This window comes from Podarcis cretensis, assembly GCF_951804945.1.
Source record: "Podarcis cretensis genome assembly, chromosome: 9".
Classification (NCBI taxonomy): domain Eukaryota; kingdom Metazoa; phylum Chordata; class Lepidosauria; order Squamata; family Lacertidae; genus Podarcis; species Podarcis cretensis.
The window spans coordinates 1,381,848-1,402,978 of record NC_137178.1 but is presented as its reverse complement, the minus strand read 5'-3'; the positions used below and the strand labels follow the sequence as shown (position 1 = coordinate 1,402,978).

The following is a 21,131-nucleotide window of genomic DNA, read 5'->3' as shown; positions in this document are numbered from 1 at the left end:
ACCGATTGGCAAGTCCTAGGCTCTGTGGTTTAAGCCACAGAGCCACCCGTGTCCCTTAGGTACCTATTAGGTTCATAAATTACCATATAGCATATATTCAACACAAAAACCAGTGACAATTGGTTGTTGACAGCTGGACACATAAAGGGCCCCATTACCTTCAGTAGCTGAGGGCCTCATCAAACCTCAATCCGGCCCTGGGTATCAGCCCAGCCTACTGTTCTCACAGGGGCCAACCAGATGCCTGTGCGAAACCTGCAAACAGGATCCTAGCTGAAGAGCAACTCTCCCCTCTTGTGGTTTCCAGGAACTGGGATTCAGAAAACTTGCCACCTCCGACTGTGGAGTTGGGGCAGAGTCATCCTGGCCAGTAGCCATCGATATCCATCGCCTCCATGATTCTGTCTATTCCCCCTTTAAAGCCATCTAAGTTGGTGGACATCTCTGCCTCCTGAAGGAGCAAGTTACCATATTTTCTGCTCTATAAGACTCACTTTTTCCCTCCTAAAAAGTAAGGGGAAATGTGTGTGCGTTTTATGGAGCGAATGCAGGCTGCGCAGCTATCCCAGCAATCAAGAGGGATTGCTGCTTTCACTGCGCAGCGATCCCTCTTGCTGTTCTGGCTTCTGGGATTCAGAATATTGTTTTTCTTGTTTTCCTCCTCCAAAAACTGGGTGCGTCTTGTGGTCTGGTGCGTCTTATAGAGCGAAAAATATGGTAAATAGTTTAAATATGTGCTATGAAGGACTGTCTTTAGTTGTCATCTCCTCACTCCAATGATCCCTGGGAACTGTAGTTCTTTGCTGGAGAGGACAGCTGTAACTTGACCACCTACTGTGTAGCGGCTGGTATGCCTGCACATTTTATCCACTTCTGCCAAAATAGGGCAAAAAAATCCCCAAAACACCTGTAGACTTTTAAAAAAAAAATCCCCATAAGAATGACTGTCGGAAAACAGAGCTTAATTATTAGCAAAGCTGCTTTAGACCTAAAGCCCCTTCTTGAAGTGACAAATATACATACATACATACATAATTCTACTTGTATGTCACCTTTCCACAGTTCAAACCATGCTCAAGGTGACTTATGACATGAAAAGAAATGCGTAGCTAGAGCATAACAAAAGTGGTCATAAACAATAAATAAATGAAACATTAAAAAATGCACAACCAAACTGAACAATTTCAGCATAAATCGCAACCAGATCTGTAATAAAAATACAGAAAATGAACAGCAACACCACACAACAACAAAAAACCCAAACAACACCCCAGCTCACAAAGCAAAGGTTGTGGCCAGTGCATAACCCTATATATGACCATTATCATATATACCTGTGTAATTTTTAAAAAAGTGTTTAGCACTCACCAAAAGCCTATACAGTGGAGGCTCGGGTTGCGAAGGTGATCCGTGCAGGAAGCACGTCCGCAACCCGCAGCGTCCGCAACCCGCAGTGCCGCGTCTACGCACACGCGGGTTGTGATTCGGCGCTCAGCACATGCGCAAAGCACAATTTAGCGCTTCTGCACATGCACAAGCGCCAAAACCCGGAAGTAACCCGTTCCGGTACTTCCAGGTTTGGCGCCGTGCGCAACCCGAAGCGTCTGTAACCCGAGGTATGACTGTGATAGTTGGAGCTCGCCTTAATTCCAAGGAGCGAGTGTTCCACGTGGCTTCCGTTTAACAACTTTTTCTGTTTTGCAGTTTATATCATTTTAACTGCCCCAAGACAGGTAGCACAAAGTCTCCATCCCATTCCGTGTGTCAAGCCCACAGCAGGACATTAAAATGTGGGTGAAATTGGGGTGTGTGTTTTTTTCTTCTGGGTGGAATGTTGTCCCCCAGAACTCTCACCTTAGAGCCAGCCTCAACCTCTTTTGGTTGACCACAAACTTGACATGAGCCAACAGTGTGACGTGGCAGCTAAAAAAGCCAATGCAATTCTGGGCTGCATCAATAGGAGTATAGCATCTAGATCAAGGGAAGTAATAGTGCCACTGTATTCTGCTCTGGTCAGACGTCACCTGGAGTACTGTGTCCAGTTCTGGGCACCACAGTTCAAGAAGGACACTGACAAACTGGAACGTGTCCAGAGGAGGGCAACCAAAATGGTCAAAGGCCTGGAAACGATGCCTTATGAGGAACGGCTAAGGGAGCTGGGCATGTTTAGCCTGGAGAAGAGGAGGTTAAGGGGTGATATGATAGCCATGTTCAAATATATAAAAGGATGTCACATAGGGGAGGGAGAAAGGTTGTTTTCTGCTGCTCCAGAGAAGCGGACACGGAGCAATGGCTCCAAACTACAAGAAAGAAGATTCCACCTAAACATTAGGAAGAACTTCCTGACAGTAAGAGCTGTTTGACAGTGGAATTTGCTGCCAAGGAGTGTGGTGGAGTCTCCTTCTTTGGAGGTCTTTAAGCAGAGGCTTGACAACCATATGTCAGGAGTGCTCTGATGGTGTTTCCTGCTTGGCAGGGGGTTGGACTCGATGGCCCTTGTGGTCTCTTCCAACTCTATGATTCTATGAAAGGCAGTGACCACTGAACCTGACATCTGGTGGCACACACATGCTGCGCAGGGCTTTTGCTCTCCTCTCCCAGGCCTGCCCAGCCAGCCAACCGCAGAATGTTTTGCCGCCTCACTTGGAAGCCCCCAGAGTGTAAATAAACTGAAATGTGCAAAGTAACAAAGACCTCTGAGTCCCGGCCGAGTTCGTTCTTGAGGCTTGGGCTGGTTGAACTCTTCCTTCCTTTTCTGTCTGCTCCAGGAACCTCGGCAGACATCCCTGGGGCTCTGCACCCATTTGGTTCCACTGTCTGCACCGCAGAACTCATGGGTCTGCCACCCAGATGGCCTTTCCTCCCTGCAGACAAAACACTCAGCTGTGATGTGGACTCCCAGGACTCTGAGGCCAACCTTTGCTGCCTGCCTAGAAAGGGATGGAAATATTCCAAAGTTTGAAACCCCTGCAGAAACCAGAGGACTCCCCCTTCCTTCTCCTCCTTCAGCTCCTAACCCATCCCAGTTGTCCTTTCTAGGCTTTCCACCTCCATCAATGTTTCCTAAATGTTACTTCCAGTCAACTTGCCCAGCACCTATCCTTTCAAGATCAGTGGAAAACATTTGCAACTCAGCTCCACCCTCATGCAAGTGGCTTTGAACCTTCAAGAGAGCTAAGCTCTGTTGCAAATTGGTTCATTTTACTCCAACAAAGGTCCGTATAGCTATGGTTTTCCCAGGAGTGATGTATGGAAGTGAGAGCTGGACCATCAAGAAGGCTGATCGCCGAAGAACTGATGCTTTTGAATTCTGGTGCTAGAGGAGACTCTTCAGATTCCCATGGACTGCAAGAGCCAACCTCTCCATTCTGAAGGAAATCAGCCCTCACTGGAAGGACAGATCCTGAAGCTGAGGCTCCAAGACTTTGGACACCTCATGAGAAGAGAAGACTCCCTGGAAAAGACCCTGATGTTGGGAAAGATGGAGGGCCCAAGGAGAAGGGGACGACGGAGGACGAGATGGTAGGACAGTGTTCTTGAAGCTACAAACATGAGTCTGACCAAACTGCGGGAGGCAGTGGAAGACAGGAGTGCCTGGTATGCTCCGGTCCATGGGGTCACGAAGAGTCGGGCATGACTAAACGACTAAACAACAACAACTCCGGCTTGGTGAGTATCAAGCTTCTACTCTGAGGGAGGAAGAAGAAGAGGAGGAGGAGGTGGAGGAGGAGGAGTTTGAATTTGATATCCCGCTTTATCACTACCCTAAGGAGTCTCAAAGCAGCTAACATTCTCCTTTCCCTTCCTCCCCAACAACAAACACTCTTTGAGGTGAGTGGGGCTGAGAGACTTCAAAGAAATCTGACTAGCCCAAGGTCACCCAGCAGCTGCATGTGGAGGAGCGGAGAATCGAACCCGGTTCACCAGATTACAAGACCACCGCTCTTAACCATTATACCACACTGACTTCTCCCGGGTCAACATCTTTGAGAAAGAGCTCCTTGCAGATAATTCTGGGGAATATTCTCTGAGGGGATGTCTTTGTGCACCTGTAGTGTTCGTACAGACATAGAAAGACCTCAGTGGCTTGGGACCGAAGTATCTCCAAGAGTGTCTCCCCCAATATCAGCCATCTCAGTCCCTGTGCTGAGGCCTTGTTGACAGAGCCTTCTCAGGTTGACAGAGCCTTCTCAGTGGTGGTTCTCTGCTTGTGGAATTGCTCTCCCTAGCGAGGTGCACCATCTTGGCTGTGAGTCCTGGAAGACCTGCTCCTTGCCCTGCAGGCCTTATCCCACATGATCCTGGTGGGCAGGGCCCTGACTGACTCCAGCTACAAAAGCTGAGGCTGCTGAACAGACTCTTGGGCAGGGTTACTGTTTACTGGGGTTGGTTGGAGAGGTGTTTTTTTTGTTTTGTTTTTTTGCTGTTTTTCACTTTTTGTATCTTTATTTTTAGATCTTATGATTTATGTGGAAATTGTTCAATTTGCTTGTGTACTTTTATTTATTGCTTGTGATTACTATTGCAATTATCCAAATCACATTGCATTGTGCCTTGAGCATGGTTTTAATTAAGGGAAGGTGGCATGCATATAAAATTATGGTGATGATATACCTGCTTCCATCATCACATGCCCTCCAACGTTTCTCCAATGAAAATAGGGAATCCATTATTATTATTATTATTATTATTATTATTATTATTATTATTATAGATTTTACTTTCTTGGGCTCCATGCTCCATGATCACTGGAGATGGCAACAGCAGTCACAAAATTAAAAGACGCCTGCTTCTTGGGAGAAAAGCAATGACAAACCTAGACAGCATCTTAAAAAGCAGAGACATCACCTTGCCAACAAAGGTCCGTATAGTTAAAGCTGTGGTTTTCCCAGTAGTGATGTATGGAAGTGAGAGCTGGACCATAAAGAAGGCTGAACCCTGATTCGAACCCTGCTCTCCCAGATCCTAGTCCAACACTCTAACCATTATGCCACATGGGTCTCCACCTCCTCCTTCATGTGAGGTCCCTGACGCACCCGGCAGGTGAAACTTGCTTACAACACGAGGCACAGAGGTGGCGTAACAGAGGATGTACCTGTGCCCTGATGCAGCGGGGGGTTGGGGGTGGAGCACAACGTTCCAAGACTTCTGGGTTTTAGTCAATGGCAGAAACCAATTACTCAATGCGTGAGTGAGTGGGCGATGAGTGTAATTGGAGCGTAATTGTTCCCATTGAGCATAATTGGAGTTAGTCATTGGAAGATATTGCGTTCCTGCTCTGTGCCCAAAAATGCTGCTTCCGTACATCCCATGAATGTAGTTGTTTCCAGCAGAAAAGGTTAATAAGGACAATAAAGCTCCTGGATTTAGTTTTGGATGCACAAATATGCAACAGAAGATTGGCTTTGTTAAACCATAGTTGTAAAAGCAAGGCAAGGTCCCGCGGGCGACTTAAAAGCTAATGCATTTGTTATGGCGTGTGCTGGCCTGTGTTATAACCTACAAATATTTTGGGTTTTCCCAAAGAAAAGCAGGCCAAATAAATGGAAACATTTATGTGAAGAACTCAGGAGGCCCACATTCATCTACCCCATCAACTTATCACTTCTATATTATCCCTATATAATGCTGATATTTTGACATTTAGCACCTGCAAGTAAAGAACAAACTTACCGCTCTGATCCAGAGCTCGCTGTCTTCTCCAATGAGCACAGAAAGCATTTATAAGGCATTTGCAGGCACTTAATGGATAATAATGATAATAAATCACACCCAATATTGTATTGGTTTTTATGCAAGAATTCCTAGCAGCTAAGATAAAAAAAAAAGCACTTAAAACCCATAGGACTTGTGGAAAGCCATCCAGAAAAATAGAAGAATAGCAAATAACAAAAGCAGTCAGTGGAAAGCAGGGAGGGTTACTCCCCGTAACAGATGCAACCCACCCCCTGCAAATAACAACAACAACAACAACAACAGCAACAACAGCCCCTCAACCTCCTCAAAGGTGTGCCAAATCTTAGCTAGGTTAAGGGTGGAGTCAGGGAGGATTCTCTGGAGATAGCATTTCACAAATTTGGTACCACCACTGAAAATGCCCTTCCTTACTAGTTCCCTGCCATAATTAATTGAGACTCCTGCACTGCAGCGGGTTGGACTAGATGACCCTCAGGGTCCTTCCCAACTCTACAATTCTATGACCCTATGATCTTAAAGCTCTGGTTTTCCCAGTAGTGATGTATGGAAGTGAGAGCTGGACCATCAAGAAGGCTGACCGCCTAAGAATTGATGCTTTTGAATTCTGGTGCTTGAGAGTCCCATGGACTGCAAGAAGATCAAACCTCTCCATTCTGAAGGAAATCAGCCCTGAGTCCTCACTGGAAGGACAGATCCTGAAGCTGAGGCTCCAAGACTTTGGGCACATCGTGAGAAGAGAAGACTCCCTGGAAAAGACCCTGATGATGGGAAAGATGGAGGGCACAAGGAGAAGGGGAGGACAGAGGACGAGATGGTGGGACAGTGTTCTCAAAGCTACGAACATGAGTTTGACCAAACTGCGGGAGGCAGTGGAAGACAGGAGGGCCTCTCATGTTCTGGTCCAGGGGGTCATGGAGAGGTGGACATGACTGAACAACAACAACATGATTTTATATTTCAATGAGTTTTAGGTCAGGAAGATGGGGCACAGAGCAGGATCTTTGATGTTGAACATACAGGAAAAGGCGGCAGTCCAACAATATGGGATTAACCTGCTTCTGCATCCAGATGAAGCCTAAGTCAATCTAACTATGTATTTTCATTCCTGATGACCTTTCCCCCTTCTGTGGCCATGTTACTCTTTCCCAGCCTTCCTCAACCTGCTGCTGTCCAGATGATTGTGCCGAGAACAAAAGCCCCTGGACCTCTTTGTCTGCAATTTGGCAAGTTTCTTAGCATGGGGCTTCTCCACAGTGCCTGCAATTTCCAGGTAAATTGCCTACAAAACACATGGGGGGATTAAGTTAACCCCCACCTTTTTTTTTTACCCGCCCTAAAACTATAATCGTCGCCCTTGTCAGACGCTAGCCTTCTGAAATTTGGCAGGATCCATTCTCTCAGATTCATGCCACTCCCCCTGCCCCCCCCCCAAAGTTACAGACGTCCCTTTTCTTCTCTTTTTAAGCAAAATTTAAAGGTACCCAGCGCACAAGTTCCTGGACCTATTTGCTTGAAATTTGGCAGGCTTTATCCACTCTGAAGGGCTGGTGTGCCTGCAAATTTCATCCACTTCTGTCAAAGGGGACAACCGGGTGGAGCTGAGGGGTATTTTCCAATAAGGGGTAGTAGAGTTTGCATGTGCAGGGATGGGTAGCCAAGGGCTGATTGCTCCCATTGCTTTGGATAGAACAACTGCAGCCACATGCCTAGGAATTAGACCTGATTTTGCTGATGTCACGGTCCGGTTCATGGGTGATCGAAGTCCCAGCTGGGGACGTTGGGACTGGGGGCAAGATGGCGGGGTGGGAGCAGGAACGGGAGTCCAGAAGCCAGGAGTCAAAGTCAAGAGTCCGAGGGTCAGAGACCCAGGAGTCAAGAAGTCAAGGGTCTAGGATCAAGAAGCAAGGAGTCAAATGCAGCAAGGCAGGGGATGTGTTGCTGTGGCAAAGAGCCGAAGGGAAAATGCTGACCTTATATCTCTTCTCGGCTCTTGCCACCGGGTGCTGTGAGTTACCAATTGGCCTCACCTGTGCAGCTGCACCTTGCCTCTGCAGAACAAACTCAGGAAGGCCCCAGTCCAGGTCACAGGGCCTGGCTCCTGCACACACACCTGACACCTGACTTCTTGATACTGAACATTCAGTGTATCTCTGCAGAGGTTGCATTGGCCCCTTCTGGAACCAGGATGATGTGGGGACAGTGGCAAAGAAGAAGAGTTTGGATTTGATATCCCGCCTTTCACTCCCTTTTTAAGGAGTCTCCAAGCGGCTCACATTCTCCTTTCCCTTCCTCCCCCACAACAAACACTCTGTGAGGTGAGTGGGGCTGAGAGACTTCAAAGAAGTGTGACTGGCCCAAGGTCACCCAGCAGCTGCATGTGGAGGAGCGGGGAAGCGAACCTGGTTCACCAGATTACAAGTCCACTGCTCCTAACCACTACACCACACTGGCTCTCTGCTGCATGCTCCGCTACCAGGGGCAGAAAGCAGGCGGGGGTGGGGCTGGTGCACATCCTGGGGGCATGGTACACTGTCTGCAAGGGCATGGCACGTGTTCTGGGGGTGGGACGCGCCAACTGTGGGGGCGTGGTGTGCGGCGCGTGTCGGGGGGCGCCACAATGGCACCCTACCAGAATAGTGGTGCCGGGGGTGGTCCGCTCCCTCCGTGCCCCCGTTCCTCCGCCAGTGTGTGGGTTGGGAAGGTGGCTTAATTAGTAAAGTGCAATGTCCACATCCCAGGTTGGTTACATGAAATTTCAGCATGAGTGCAGCCAGCAATGCAGGCTAAAAACCCTCTCTCCTGGAGTGCTCCTTTTAAAATCTGATTTAATAGAATCATCCAGTCGGAAGGGACCCTGAGGGTCATCTAGTCCAACCCCCTGAAAGGCAGGAATATGCATCTGTCCCATATGGAGATTGAACTTGTAGCCTTGGCAGTATCCGCACCAGGTTCTAACCAACTGATTTGATTTGATTTATTGTATTTCATTCAAACAAATCCCAGAGCAGCTTACAAACAATAAATAACTGTAACACGATAAATTGTAAGAGAGCATCACAAACACAGCATGTAGAAAAATTAGCAAAGCGTCAATAAAGGAATTACAGTCTGCAAAACACTATGAACAAAACAGCAGCTAAAAAGCAAGCCAAATATCACCATTACAGTGAAAGTCATATTATATTGTTGAAAAATCAATAATTTACAATCCATTAATAATTATTATAATAATAATTTGTAATCCGTAAAACAGCACCAACAGCATTAACAGAAAAGCAACTTTTAAAAAATGAGCTAAGCATTGCAATGTTCAGCCACACAGCTGGTATGAGGCATTCTGGCATAGTATTAGAGACCGCAAACACCAGCTCACTTGAGGGCATAAATCAGTGGTGCAGATTAGAAGGGATGTGTGTTTTTGGACACTGTGAACAGAAGGCTGGCTCTTGGACCTCACTTTGCAAAACTCAAGCCACTCTGCAAAGCCACAATGAGCCCAAATGCCTGTAAAAATTACCTGTTGCCCCTGAAGAGGAGGCAGTGTGCATTAATCTCAAGAGCAGCATCGCTCTCCCCCAAATCCTCAGAAATGAAAGGGACCTCGCAGTGACTTCATCGTGTAAGCAGCACAGTGGGAAAATGGCAGTCTTTGTCTACACCTAAATATCCAAAAGACGGCAGCCGGTTTTGGTTCAAAGCCGCTTGTCATAAGTGGGTGTAATCATGCGCGTTGGTGAGCTGCAAATTAAATCCAGAGCACCGAAACAGCAAACTTGCTCCCTCATCCAGCACAGTTTCATTTCAGGGATCTCTCCAGAGGCTGGGTTTTACCTCCATCAAGGCTTTTCTCTTTTTTCCGGGTGGGGAGGTGCATTAAAGACAGAAACGTTCCAGGAGTTCAGCAAAAGTTAAAACAAACCTGCGTAATGTGAAACTCGGGGCTGGAGCAGAGTGGAAAGTCTGCTTCCCCGCCTGCCCGCCTGCCCGCCTGCCCTGCCCCCACCAGATGGAAGCAAGCCCCCACCCTAAGACCATCCTGTAAAGCAGCAAGCTTCTGTTGGAGCGCGGCTGGCTACACCAGCCCTCTCCAGGGGCCTGCTATGGCTTTCCAATAAAGCTGTAAATTAGAGACAAAATAAATAAAATTCAGGGCGAGGAGGATGAAAATGGCGGGGGTGGGGAGCAGAGGCCAGAAGGAAGTGACCTTCCCTTTGGTTAAGTAGGTGTGAGGTGGGTCTTAGCAAGGAGCTGCAGGAGAGGCCCCTGGATTTGGGGAGCTCCTGGGGGCAGGAGGAAGCCCATCTCAAAGCGCTGGCCTCGGCTGCAGCTACAAGGCGCCCCTTCGACATCAGCCCTGGCAAATCATATCCAAGGAAGGCAGTCCTTTGCTCCAAGAAAGAGGAGCGAGCCTTCGAGGCAAAGGAGACCTGTTTCTGCTGAAGGGGCAGGCCTGCAGGGCCAGGGCTTGCTCAGATTTCCCACTTCATTCATGCCTTCCAAGTTTTCTTTGACTTTGGGAAGGTTTGCAGTGAGAAGCAGAGTTCCCAAAGCAGAGCCTTCAGAAGCCATCGATGGAGAGTTGGAGATGCGCATCACAAGCAAGCCATTGGCCAACTGTATTATTTCTGATGCTGTGGGCAGAATAAGCCCTCTCTTCTTGAGAACCATCCTCTTCCGCACAGCTTTCCCTCTCCCAAAAAACGCAAGCAGAGGACTATACGTGGCTATTAGCCATGATGGCTCAGCTCTGCCTCTCCGGTCAGGGACAGCAATGCTTCCCAATGCCACTTGGTGGAAATTCAGGGCCGGTCAGTCCATGAGAGAGGCTGACACAGCTGCCTCAGGCGACAGAACCCCATGAGGTGGTGCCCCACCTACACTGATGCCTCCATCGCTGGTGGAGAAGCAGCAGTGGCTTCTGGCAAGATCTCGTCAAAATCTCGTGCAATCTCGTGCGCTCCATGAGAGCTTGAGAAATGTTGGCACTATCTTGCCAAACCCCACTATCCCCACTAGAAAGGACTTCCCTACTTGCAGAAGAGGGATGTGTGCGGTTTTTGAAGGTGGAGCTCTGCTTGAAGTTCCGTAGTGTTACCAGGTTTAGACTTCACTTAAGCCTTTGTCAGAAGTTAGGGCTGGTGAATCGGCCAAATCCAGCTCTCCCACTTTAGCATATTCATTTGCAATTATTCTTTCTGAGTCATGAAAATTCATATTTTCCTAATGCACACATTGCTGTATGCAATGTTGCCTTAGGTACACGTTTTGAGGAAGGAAATTTTCCCTGTTACATTATGCATTTTTATGTAATATTTTCACTAACATGCTAAGTGTTTGCATATTTGCACACATTGCTTGGCTGCAGAACGGCACTGCAAAATTCAGAGATGTGTGAATTTTGAAGGATGAGTTATGTTTCAGTTCACATGTTGTTTGGGGAAATGTGGATGAGGTAGGTTCTCTTTCAAATGCAAACTGAATTGAGTTTCTCCAAGGGTTACCCAGCCTCACCTCCTTATTTCTCCCAGATGAGAACTGTTTCCCTCCGGCTCTCCTGGGAACTCCCCATCTTCCCATCTCCCTCTTTCCAGTGCTTGTTCTCTCTCCAGTTTCCTCCCTCCCTCTTGCACCCCTCATTCTCTCCTGTCGCCAGGCTGGCTTTCTGCTTTCCCAACAGAAGCAGGATAGCTCCCTTTGCTATAGAACTGGCTGCCCCATGTCTCCAGTATGATGTCTTAGGACAGCTGTAGCCTATCTGAAGAACGATCCACACAAACAGATGTTACGGGCATGTACTCCTGGTCTTTAGAAGCTCCATCAAGGAGCTTGGGGTGCATGGGGGCGGCCTCAGTTGCACTGTCTGTAACAGGGCTTTTCTGTGCATGGAAGACGAGAAGCAGGGTGGGAAGATTAAATCTCTCTCCCCCTACCATCTCCCACAAAACCAGATGATTTGGGACTCCTTTTGGGACCCAGAACTGGCTTCTGGGTGGAGCCTTTCAGTCCAGAGAAATGTACATATCGGCAACCAATTCAGCAGTGCTGAAGACAGACAGTTTGGGGATATGCCTTTGGGTTTTCATGGGTCGTTATGGACAAGCCTCTGAAGAGACTGTATATGACCCAAAGGTGGTCATCCTTGAACATGGAAACTTCAAAAGGGGAGTGGCTGTGTGGTTAAATTACAAAGGCATCACTTGTGAATTGAACCAGTGCAATGGATTTTCATCCCACCCGTGTGTGTGTGTGTGTGTGTGTGTGTGTATGAATATCTACTTGATTTCAGCAAGGCATTTGACAAGGTGCCCCATGATATTCTTGTAAAGAAGCTGGTAAAATGTGGACTTGACTATGCTACCACTCAGTGGATTTGTAACTGGCTGACTGACCGAACCCAAAGGGTGCTCATCAATGGTTCCTCTTCATCCTGGAGAAGAGTGACTAGTGGGGTGCCACAGGGATCTGTCTTGGGCCTGGTCTTATTCAACATCTTTATCAACGACTTGGATGATGGACTCAAGAGTATCCTGATCAAATTTGCAGATGACACCAAACTGGGAGGGGTGGCTAACACCCCAGAGGACAGGATCACACTTCAAAACGACCTTGACAGATTAGAGAACTGGGCCAAAACAAACAAGCTGAATTTTAACAGGGAGAAATGTAAAGTATTGCACTTGGGCAAAAAAAATGAGAGGCACAAATACAAGATGGGTGACACCTGGCTTGAGAGCAGTACATGAGCCAACAGTGTGACGCGACAGCTAAAAAAGCCAATGCAATTCTGGGCTGCATCAATAGGAGTATAGCATCTAGATCAAGGGAAGTAATAGTGCCACTGTATTCTGCTCTGGTCAGACCTCACCTGGAGTACTGTGTCCAGTTCTGGGCACCACAGTTCAAGAAGGACACTGACAAACTGGAACGTGTCCAGAGGAGGGCAACCAAAATGGTCCAAGGCCTTATGAGGAACGGCTAAGGGAGCTGGGCATGTTTAGCCTGGAGAAGAGGAGGTTAAGGGGTGATATGATAGCCATGTTCAAATATATAAAAGGATGTCACATAGAGGAGGGAGAAAGGTTGTTTTCTGCTGCTCCAGAGAAGCGGACACGGAGCAATGGATCCAAACTACAAGAAAGAAGATTCCACCTAAACATTAGGAAGAACTTCCTGACAGTAAGAGCTGTTTGACAGTGGAATTTGCTGCCAAGGAGTGTGGTGGAGTCTCCTTCTTTGGAGGTCTTTAAGCAGAGGCTTGACAACCATATGTCAGGAGTGCTCTGAGGGTGTTTCCTGCTTGGCAGGGGGTTGGACTCGATGGCCCTTGTGGTCTCTTCCAACTCTATGATTCTATGATTCTACTGCTAATAAGGTAATTATCACTGTCTGGACTTGTCTGCATTTCATTACCTTCCAACATCACTGTTTACAGTTCCCATTCCCTACCTTCCATATATTTTTGCCACCTGGGAAAACACTTGATGCATCTGATGAGGTTGGACTGCAACCCACAGATACGTTTGTGAGTCTTTAAGGTGCCACAAGATGACACAAGTACACTTCCTACCCCTCTGGGGATTCATTTCTGCTGTTTGTTCTTGTATCAGCCCATTCACTTCAGTTTTTGTGGCTCTATTTAGCGGTATTGAATTTTACTGGCTTTTATTATGTATCAATGTGTGTTTTTTTTTAAAAAAAAAAAAAGTATAGCCAAATGTGGAAGCAGAGTAAAATCACCATGACTGGTAGCCACTGGCAGGCCTCTCCTCCTCCATAAATCGGTCTAATTGTCTTTTAAAGCCCTCCAAGTTACTACTCATCGTTGCTTCTTGTGGGTGGGAGTTCCACAGTTTAACTCTGCTCTCATAAAGGACTTTCCCTCATCTGACCTGAATCTTCCAGAATTCAGCTACATTGGGCACCCACGAGTTTCTAGCGTTGTGAGAGAGGAAGAACAACTGATTCAAGTTTGAAACAAAGGACAATAGTAAGGTCTGGAGATTCAACATTTTTTTATTATTATGGAAGTCTATAAAATAGCCACATTGATATTTTTTTTTCCCCTTATAAGATCACGAAATACACAACATCCATTTATTCAACACGTCACAGGGGCGGGTTTGCTGGGACGCCCCCAGCGAAATCGACGGGAGCCCCCACTCCAAGCAAAGCAGCAGGGCTCCCGGTTCTTTCAGCCGAGCGTTTGCAAGAGAAATGGAGATTCCAGGTAGACCAATCTCAATATTATATACACATGAAGAAACCACATGACACAAAGCACGTCTTCACACGGCACCGTGAAATACCCCTACCCAACAGGTGCTTATTTCTTTCAATGTTAAGAAACGACAGACACAATATGAGCAATGGCAAGGGGGGAGTATCTCCTGCACACCCCTTAGGGAAAGGGCACTCCAACCATTCAGGGCCATGAGGGTGGCACAGGAGAAGCCCACCCCCCCTGCAACTCCTTCCATATTGGGCCACATGCAAATAAAACCATATTAATTGCTTTCTTTTCCCTTGCAGACAAGTTTTTTCTTTGTTGTTGTTTTACAATAAAGAAGGAGGCAGAGCAAGGGTGAGATATTCCATACTTTACTAAATAACAAATATTTTCTTTCTTAAAAAAAAAAGAAACAGGCGAACTTTTTTTATATATACTAAATATCTATTTTGAATTATAACAAAAATAGTACTTATAATAATAATAACAATAACAATAATAAGTTTATAAACTCAGACCAAAAAACAAAAACAAAAACACCACGCCACCTTTGTGTATAAAATAATATAGCAAATTGGAACTGTGCCAGCAAATTAAAAAAAGACACACAAGACAAGACACGTATTCTGAGACTCAAAAGTGCTTCATCCTGCACACTGCAGTAACAATTTTAATATCTTTTCTTTTTTTAGTCAAGTTATATTAGTTAGGAATGGTAAATCAAACAGGAGCTATCCTTGCCTAGATACAACGCACATGTATGCATATATATATAAAGTTTATAAATGTATGCCTCTTATATTTCTCCCCTCCCCGCCCCCCCATTACTTGTCCATCTTCTGGTGGGCTGTTCAACTTGCAGTAAGCATGTATTTTCCTCTGCTTCCCATCAGCGCATGTATTTTCATGCTCCACTTTCCTCGCCATGCCTGGGTCGACCACTGCCCCATCGCTGGCCCGCGCACCATTTGAAGAATGCTGTCCCAGCACCCTCTGCAAAGGATTGTGGGATGCGCCCCTCAAAAGGGCAAGCGGCTTCACTGACTGCCCCCCCCCCAACAATGTTCCTGCTGCCAGCCCAGCAACCAACCTCACAAGTTGCCCATCCGACACAAACCTCAGGACTTTTATATATCTGTGGATAGCATAGATCTGCTGTGTTGCGGGAGGAAATAGGTTGGGAAATCTTAGGGAGGGGGAAAGGGAAGCCAGAGCTGATCTGGTTAACGGAAACAAAGGGCTAAGGTGGATTTATCTTTAGAATCATAGAACGGTAGAGTTGGAAGGGACCAGAAGGTCATCTGGTCCAACCCCCTGCAAGGCAGGAAGAAGAAGAAGAAGAAGAAGAAGAAGAAGAAGAAGAAGAAGAAGAAGAAGAAGAAGAAGAAGAAGAAGAAGAGGAGGAGTTTGGATTTGATATCCCGCCTTTCACTCCCTTTAAGGAGTCTCAAAGCGGCTAACATTCTCCTTTCCCTTCCTCCCCCACAACAAACACTCTGTGGGGTGAGTGGGGCTGAGAGACTTCAGAGAAGTGTGACTGGCCCAAGGTCACCCAGCAGCTGCATGTGGAGGAGCGGGGAAGCGAACCCGGTTCACCAGATTACAAGTATACTGCTTTCAACCACTACACCACACTGGAATCTCAGCTAAAGCAGGGTTTGCAATCCTACTCCGTGCATCTTAAGACTTATGCCTCGCCAGGAGTGAAAAAGAGGATGGAAGCAGAGCAGACCAGCCTTTTGCCCCCAAAATGCTTTGCCCCAAACTTCTGAAGGGCAGCGATGGCTCAAGTCAGGCCCTGAGCATGCAGTGGTTAATTTTGGGGTGGGGAAAGTGCCAGGGCTCAAGCCCGTCAAGGAAGTTATTTATTTGCCTATTTTTTCATTTATTTCTTACATTTATATACCACTTTTTCCTCCATGGAGCTGCAGGCAGTCTGCATGGCTTGCCCCCTCCCACCATTTTGTCCCCAAAACAACCCTCTGAGGTGTGTTAGTCCAACCCACTAGATGGCAGCTAATGATTTGGCATTTGAATTGGCTTTGATAAAAGAATAATATTCCTTGCTTGCTTGCTTCCTGCAATCCACAAGTCCCAGGGGCTTTGAGAGTTTCCCTGCAAACTGGGCATGGCCTGAACTCCCTTGACTGGCCACAGCTAACCAGGGAGGGCTGCTCAAAAGTATTTCAGCTGCACAGAAAGCGCCTCTGGAATTTACCCTGTTTCTCCATGGTTTGGAACTTTGCTTTCAGACATGACTGGTTCTGAACTCCCGCAACTGATGAGGAGGTTATGGGATCTGAGAGCCTGCAACACGTCAGAGCAACTACTTGGGTCAATAATAATATAATTATTTTTTCAAAAGCAACAACAGCAACCTGGTGGTAAACATGGCTAACAATGTGGGCAACCATTGTTCTGAATTCAAAGGATGGCCCCGGAAATGTGACTAATTGATTGGAAACCCATTTCCTTAAATAGAAATTTCCTTAAATAGATGGGGGGAACCAGGGATGGGGGCTTTCCCCATGGCAGGGTGTGTGAGAGTGTGTGGGTTCTCTCTCTTGCAAAGTAACGACAGTTTGGCTTAAGGGCGCAAGAGCACATTAAACACTCAACTGTGCCTAAGGGAAGTCTATGCAATGATCACCATGGCTTTGGGTTGGATGGTGGATGGCAGGATAGGACCAACAGAGAATTTCAACATGGGCGGCAGAGAATCAGCTCCAGAAAACCATATTTTGCTCCTGAACCCCATTCTCAACATTTGTCACTGACCCTTGTCTTCATAGTTAAGAGGTGGCCACAGGCTTTGAAATTTGGCTGGTGATCAGAGAGTTTTGGTCTCCCCAGACACAGAAAAGCTTCTTCTCAGGAGAGTCCACAGGTCAGTTCTTCAATATTACACTTCCACAGCAGTGATTTTAAAACAGGTGTCTTAAAATCAGCCAGAAGAACAGGCCAAGGGGTCTCAAATGCATGGACTCCAAAGTCCCCCCAAGCTCTGCTGAAGATGGGCTCCTAACTCATGCCTAAACCTCTGGATATTTTTTTAAAATCCATGTTCTTCCTCAGCCGTTTTTCTGACAACATCCCCACACGCGTCTTCAACACACAAGGAGCTGAGCATCAATGTGGTATTGAGGCCCTGCGAGCATGAATACTAATGGTATAGCAGTTCCAACACCAGACCCTGTTTAAGCTGACATCCTTGTACCTCCTGGAGCCATGGGATGCAGCAAAGCCACCGCTATGGCAACGCAAACAGGTATTCCTCCCACCAACACACAATACTGATTTTAGCCAGACCCCACAGAGGGGGTCCTCTTGGCCGCTCTCTCTAAAGAAAGCAAAAATAAAAAAGATATTCCCCAAATGCTGTCACAGGTCACTGACCAGTTTAACACTGATGCTTCAAAGGTCAGGATCTGCCAGAGGTCACTCGCTACCCCGACCCCGGTCAGGTAAGGCTTTTGACAGAAGGGCAGGACGCCCAGACCTCAGGGGGCCAGCAAAGAGCAGGGGGTCCGGAACCCCCAGAAGGAGCAGCAGACAGCAGCAGCAGGAGCAGCGAGTAACCTCTCCTTGCAACAGAAATGCTTCTGTTTCGGATTATATTTATATATTTATATATATTTATATATATGTGCATATATTAACATTTACGTACTGTTTATAGCCAAGACAATCCCCTTCTGCTTAGTGTTAAAACAAAACAAAACAAAACAAAACAGAATCCATCCAGGTGGTCTCTGCAACCTGTTCCCCGCCTGCCCACCCCTCGCGCTAAGGCGCCACCGTCGTTTTGGCATATTCGTCAGAGAAGGCTTTGTCCAACAGGTGTCAGGCGGCAGGTCTCCATCGTCCATGGCAAGCTGGGCTTTTCCCTTTCCATTCCTCCATTCTGGGGGCCCTCAATCTCCCCAACCAAGAGAAAGCAAACCGAGGGTCCGGTTTACACGGTGGCGCCCAGCATGGCTTCTGTCTCTGTCAAGATTTCGTTCTGGTTCGAGTCGAGTCCGAAAAACTTGACCTTGAGCCCGTCCACCGGGTGGACGACGGGCACCAGCGTGATGCGGGGGAAAGTTCTGGTGGCCAGCTCAAAGCGGCTGGTGCTGGCCAGCTCGATGGCCAGAGCCTTGAGGAACAGCTTGGCCAGGTGCTTGCCCAGACAGGTCCTTACGCCTCCGCCAAAAGGAAGGTAGTGGAACCTGCCGTCTTTGTCTTCCGTGCGGCCCTGGGCAAAGCGGTCGGGGTCAAACACGTCCACATCCTTGAAGACGGGAGCAGTGTCGTGAGTGTCCCGGATGCTGTACATGACGCTCCAGCCTTTGGGGATTTGGAAGCCCTATGGAGAAGGAGGAGGAGGAGGACAATTTAAATTCGGTTTGAATCTGTTTTCAGTTTACTGCAGAATGATAATAATAATAATAATAATAATAATAATAATAATAATACTTTATACCCCTCCCATCTGGCTGGGTTTCCCCAGCCTCTCTGGGCAGCTCCCAGCAGAATATTAAAAGCACAATAAAAAATCAAACATTAAAATCTTCCCTGAACAGGGCTGCCTTCAGATGTCTTCTAAAAGTCAGATAGTTGTTTATTTCCTTGACATCTGATAGGAGGGCGTTCCACGGGGTGGGTGCCACTACCAAGAAGGCCCTCTGCCTGGTTCTTTTGAATGATTTAGCATTTGTTCTTTTTTTTTTCCCAAGACATTTTTTTTAGTTTTGCAAAGAAAGGGTACAAATAAACTAAAAGTTTATAATAATAATAATTTATTATTTATACCCTGCCCATCTGGCAGGGCTTCCCCAGCCACTCTGGGCAGCTTCCAACGAAATATGAAAATACAATGATGAGATAAGAGACTTATTAACAGACAGGGCGGGATATATATATGAAATTGTTCATATATTTTCCCAGTAGTGATGTATGGAAGTGAGAGCTGGACCATAAAGAAGGCTGTTCACCGAAGAATTGATGTTTTTGAATTATGGTGCTGGAAGAGACTCTTGAGAGTCCCATGGACTGCAAGAAGATCAAACACTTCCATTCTGAAGGAAATCAGCCCTGAGTGCTCACTGGAAGGACAGATCCTAAAGCTGAGACTCCAAGACTTTGGCCACCTCATGAGAAGAGAAGACTCCCTGGAAAAGACCCTGATGTTGGGAAAGATGGAGGGCGCAAGGAGAAGGGGACGACAGAGGACGAGATGGTGGGACAGTGTTCTCAAAGCTACCAGCATGAGTTTGACCAAACTGCAGGAGGCAGTGGAAGACAGAAGTGCCTGGCGTGCTCTGGTCCAGGGGGTCACAAAGAGGCAGACATGACTAAACGACTAGACAACAACAACAACAACGAAATTATTCAGAAGCATCGCTGCCTCTGACGACAGAGGCAGAGCACAGCCGTCGTGGCTGGGAACCAGATCACTTTATAGGGATCCCTTTAAGCTGCTGTGCATTTGGTGAATTTCCATTTCGGTAGGCGTGTCGCCTAGGGAAACCTTTATGGAAAAGCAACAAGGGAAGCAAATCAATGCAGGCACCATGTGCAAGGCGTTCTGCTCTATACAGAACTGAACTCCACGCCACGTGCAGCAGATCTCCTGCCAGGCCCCTTCCTCACGCAGCGAGCCAGAGATGGGTTCTAAGGCAGGTCTCCATACTCACATCCAGCTCAAAGGTCTGCAGTACCGTCCGGTACCCTCCAGAGATGGGGGTGAAGAGCCGCAGGACCTCCTTGATGACGCAGTCCAGGTAGAGGAGGCTGCTGATGGTGTCCAGCTGGAGGGAGCCCTCGCAGAGGCACCCGTTGTGGAGGATGCCTTTGCTCCTCAGCTCCTCCCGGAGCTTTTCCAGCACCCTGGGGTGCTTCAGGAGCTGCATGATCAGGGAGGTGCTGGCGCTGGCCGTAGTGGCGTAGGCGGCAAAGATCAGCTCGAGGGTGCCGTCCTGAAAGGCAAAGAGAGACGTGTGTTATGGGTGAGAGAGAGAGAGCCAGCATGGTGTGGCCAGACCCATGGAGTCGTGGGTTCAAATCCCCATTCTGGCATTCTGGCGCTCCTTCATTGTAGGAATGCTTGGGCACCAGGGAAGCAGCATGCTTGCCCTCTGCGGGGCTGGAGGGATTTTCATTCCCCGTATCAAAGTTTGCCTTACCCCTTGGACCACTTTAGCCTGTGAAACTGGCACTCTTGAAGGCCCACATAAGACCCGACCCACATTTGGGAAGCACTCAGTCTTGCAGTGTGGCAGCACCTAAACCCTGGAACTCCCTGCCTATTGAGAACAAGCAGGCAATTCATGTACTCTTTCTGCTGCCTGCTTAGACAAGGCTCCCCAGACATGTAAAATGTGGGTGCACATTTTTAGTTGAACGATTCAATGAGTTGTTTTTACTGATTTTGTTCTCTTTGTAAACTGCTTTAAGGTGCCTTCCTTTCTTTCTTTCTTTCTTTCTTTCTTTCTTTCTTTCTTTCTTTCTTTCTTTCTTTTTACAGCCAAGCGGTGTATACATTTTTTTTTTTAATAAATGAATCCTTTTAACTTCCCTTAAAGTTCCAACAGATTTTACACATTTTGATTGATTGAGTGAGTGATTGACTGAATTTATTACTTGCCCTCCCTCCAAAGGAACCCGGAGCAGGAAACACATCAGAAACAAAACAATACGATAAAAACAGCCAGAAACAATCACCTAAATAAAAACAATTAAAAGCACTTGAGCCATTGTGGCTGATGCTGTTCAGGAGAGCAGCCATGAGACCACCAGCATCAAAAGCCCCTGAACTGAGCAGGGCTGAGATGAGCTCCACCCCACCCACCCACTCAGGGCCTGTGACCCCCAACCTCCCCAGCCCCCCTGGAGGTGAGAAGCAGCAATGGCAGCGACAGACACCAGGGCATATCAAGAGCTGAACTGATGTGCAAAGCCAGACAAGGCGCAGGGCTTCCTCTCCTAAAGAAACCATTTCCCACGGTGGTAGTATAGGAGAGGGAAGCCCAGCCTGCTGCCTCCAGGTTCTTCAGATGAGAGCATGGCTGGTGTTGACTGGAGGCTGTTGTGACTTAGCATCCAAATGACTTAGCATCCTAGAGGTCCCCAGTCTGGAGAGGGTTGGCCAAGTTGCCATGGGAAAGCAGAGGACCCTCGTACCTACGGGACCGCCTCTCCCGGTCTGCCCCATGGCGGACCTTAA

The 21,131-nt window shown here is 47.4% G+C and overlaps 1 protein-coding gene across 1 annotated transcript in view; it reads right to left on the bottom strand.

Annotated features, from left to right (window-relative positions):
• Positions 1-13,692: 13,692 nt before the first annotated feature.
• Positions 13,693-21,131, bottom strand: part of CYP26B1 (cytochrome P450 family 26 subfamily B member 1) — a 32,302-nt gene continuing 24,863 nt past the window's right edge. The window contains exons 5-6 of the mRNA XM_079990944.1: positions 19,603-19,884; positions 13,693-18,272 (exon numbers count right to left, since the gene is read on the bottom strand). Coding sequence (XP_079847070.1) covers positions 17,880-18,272; positions 19,603-19,884 — 675 coding nt within the window. The 3' untranslated portion in view covers positions 13,693-17,879. The remainder of the gene's footprint in view (positions 18,273-19,602; positions 19,885-21,131) is intronic.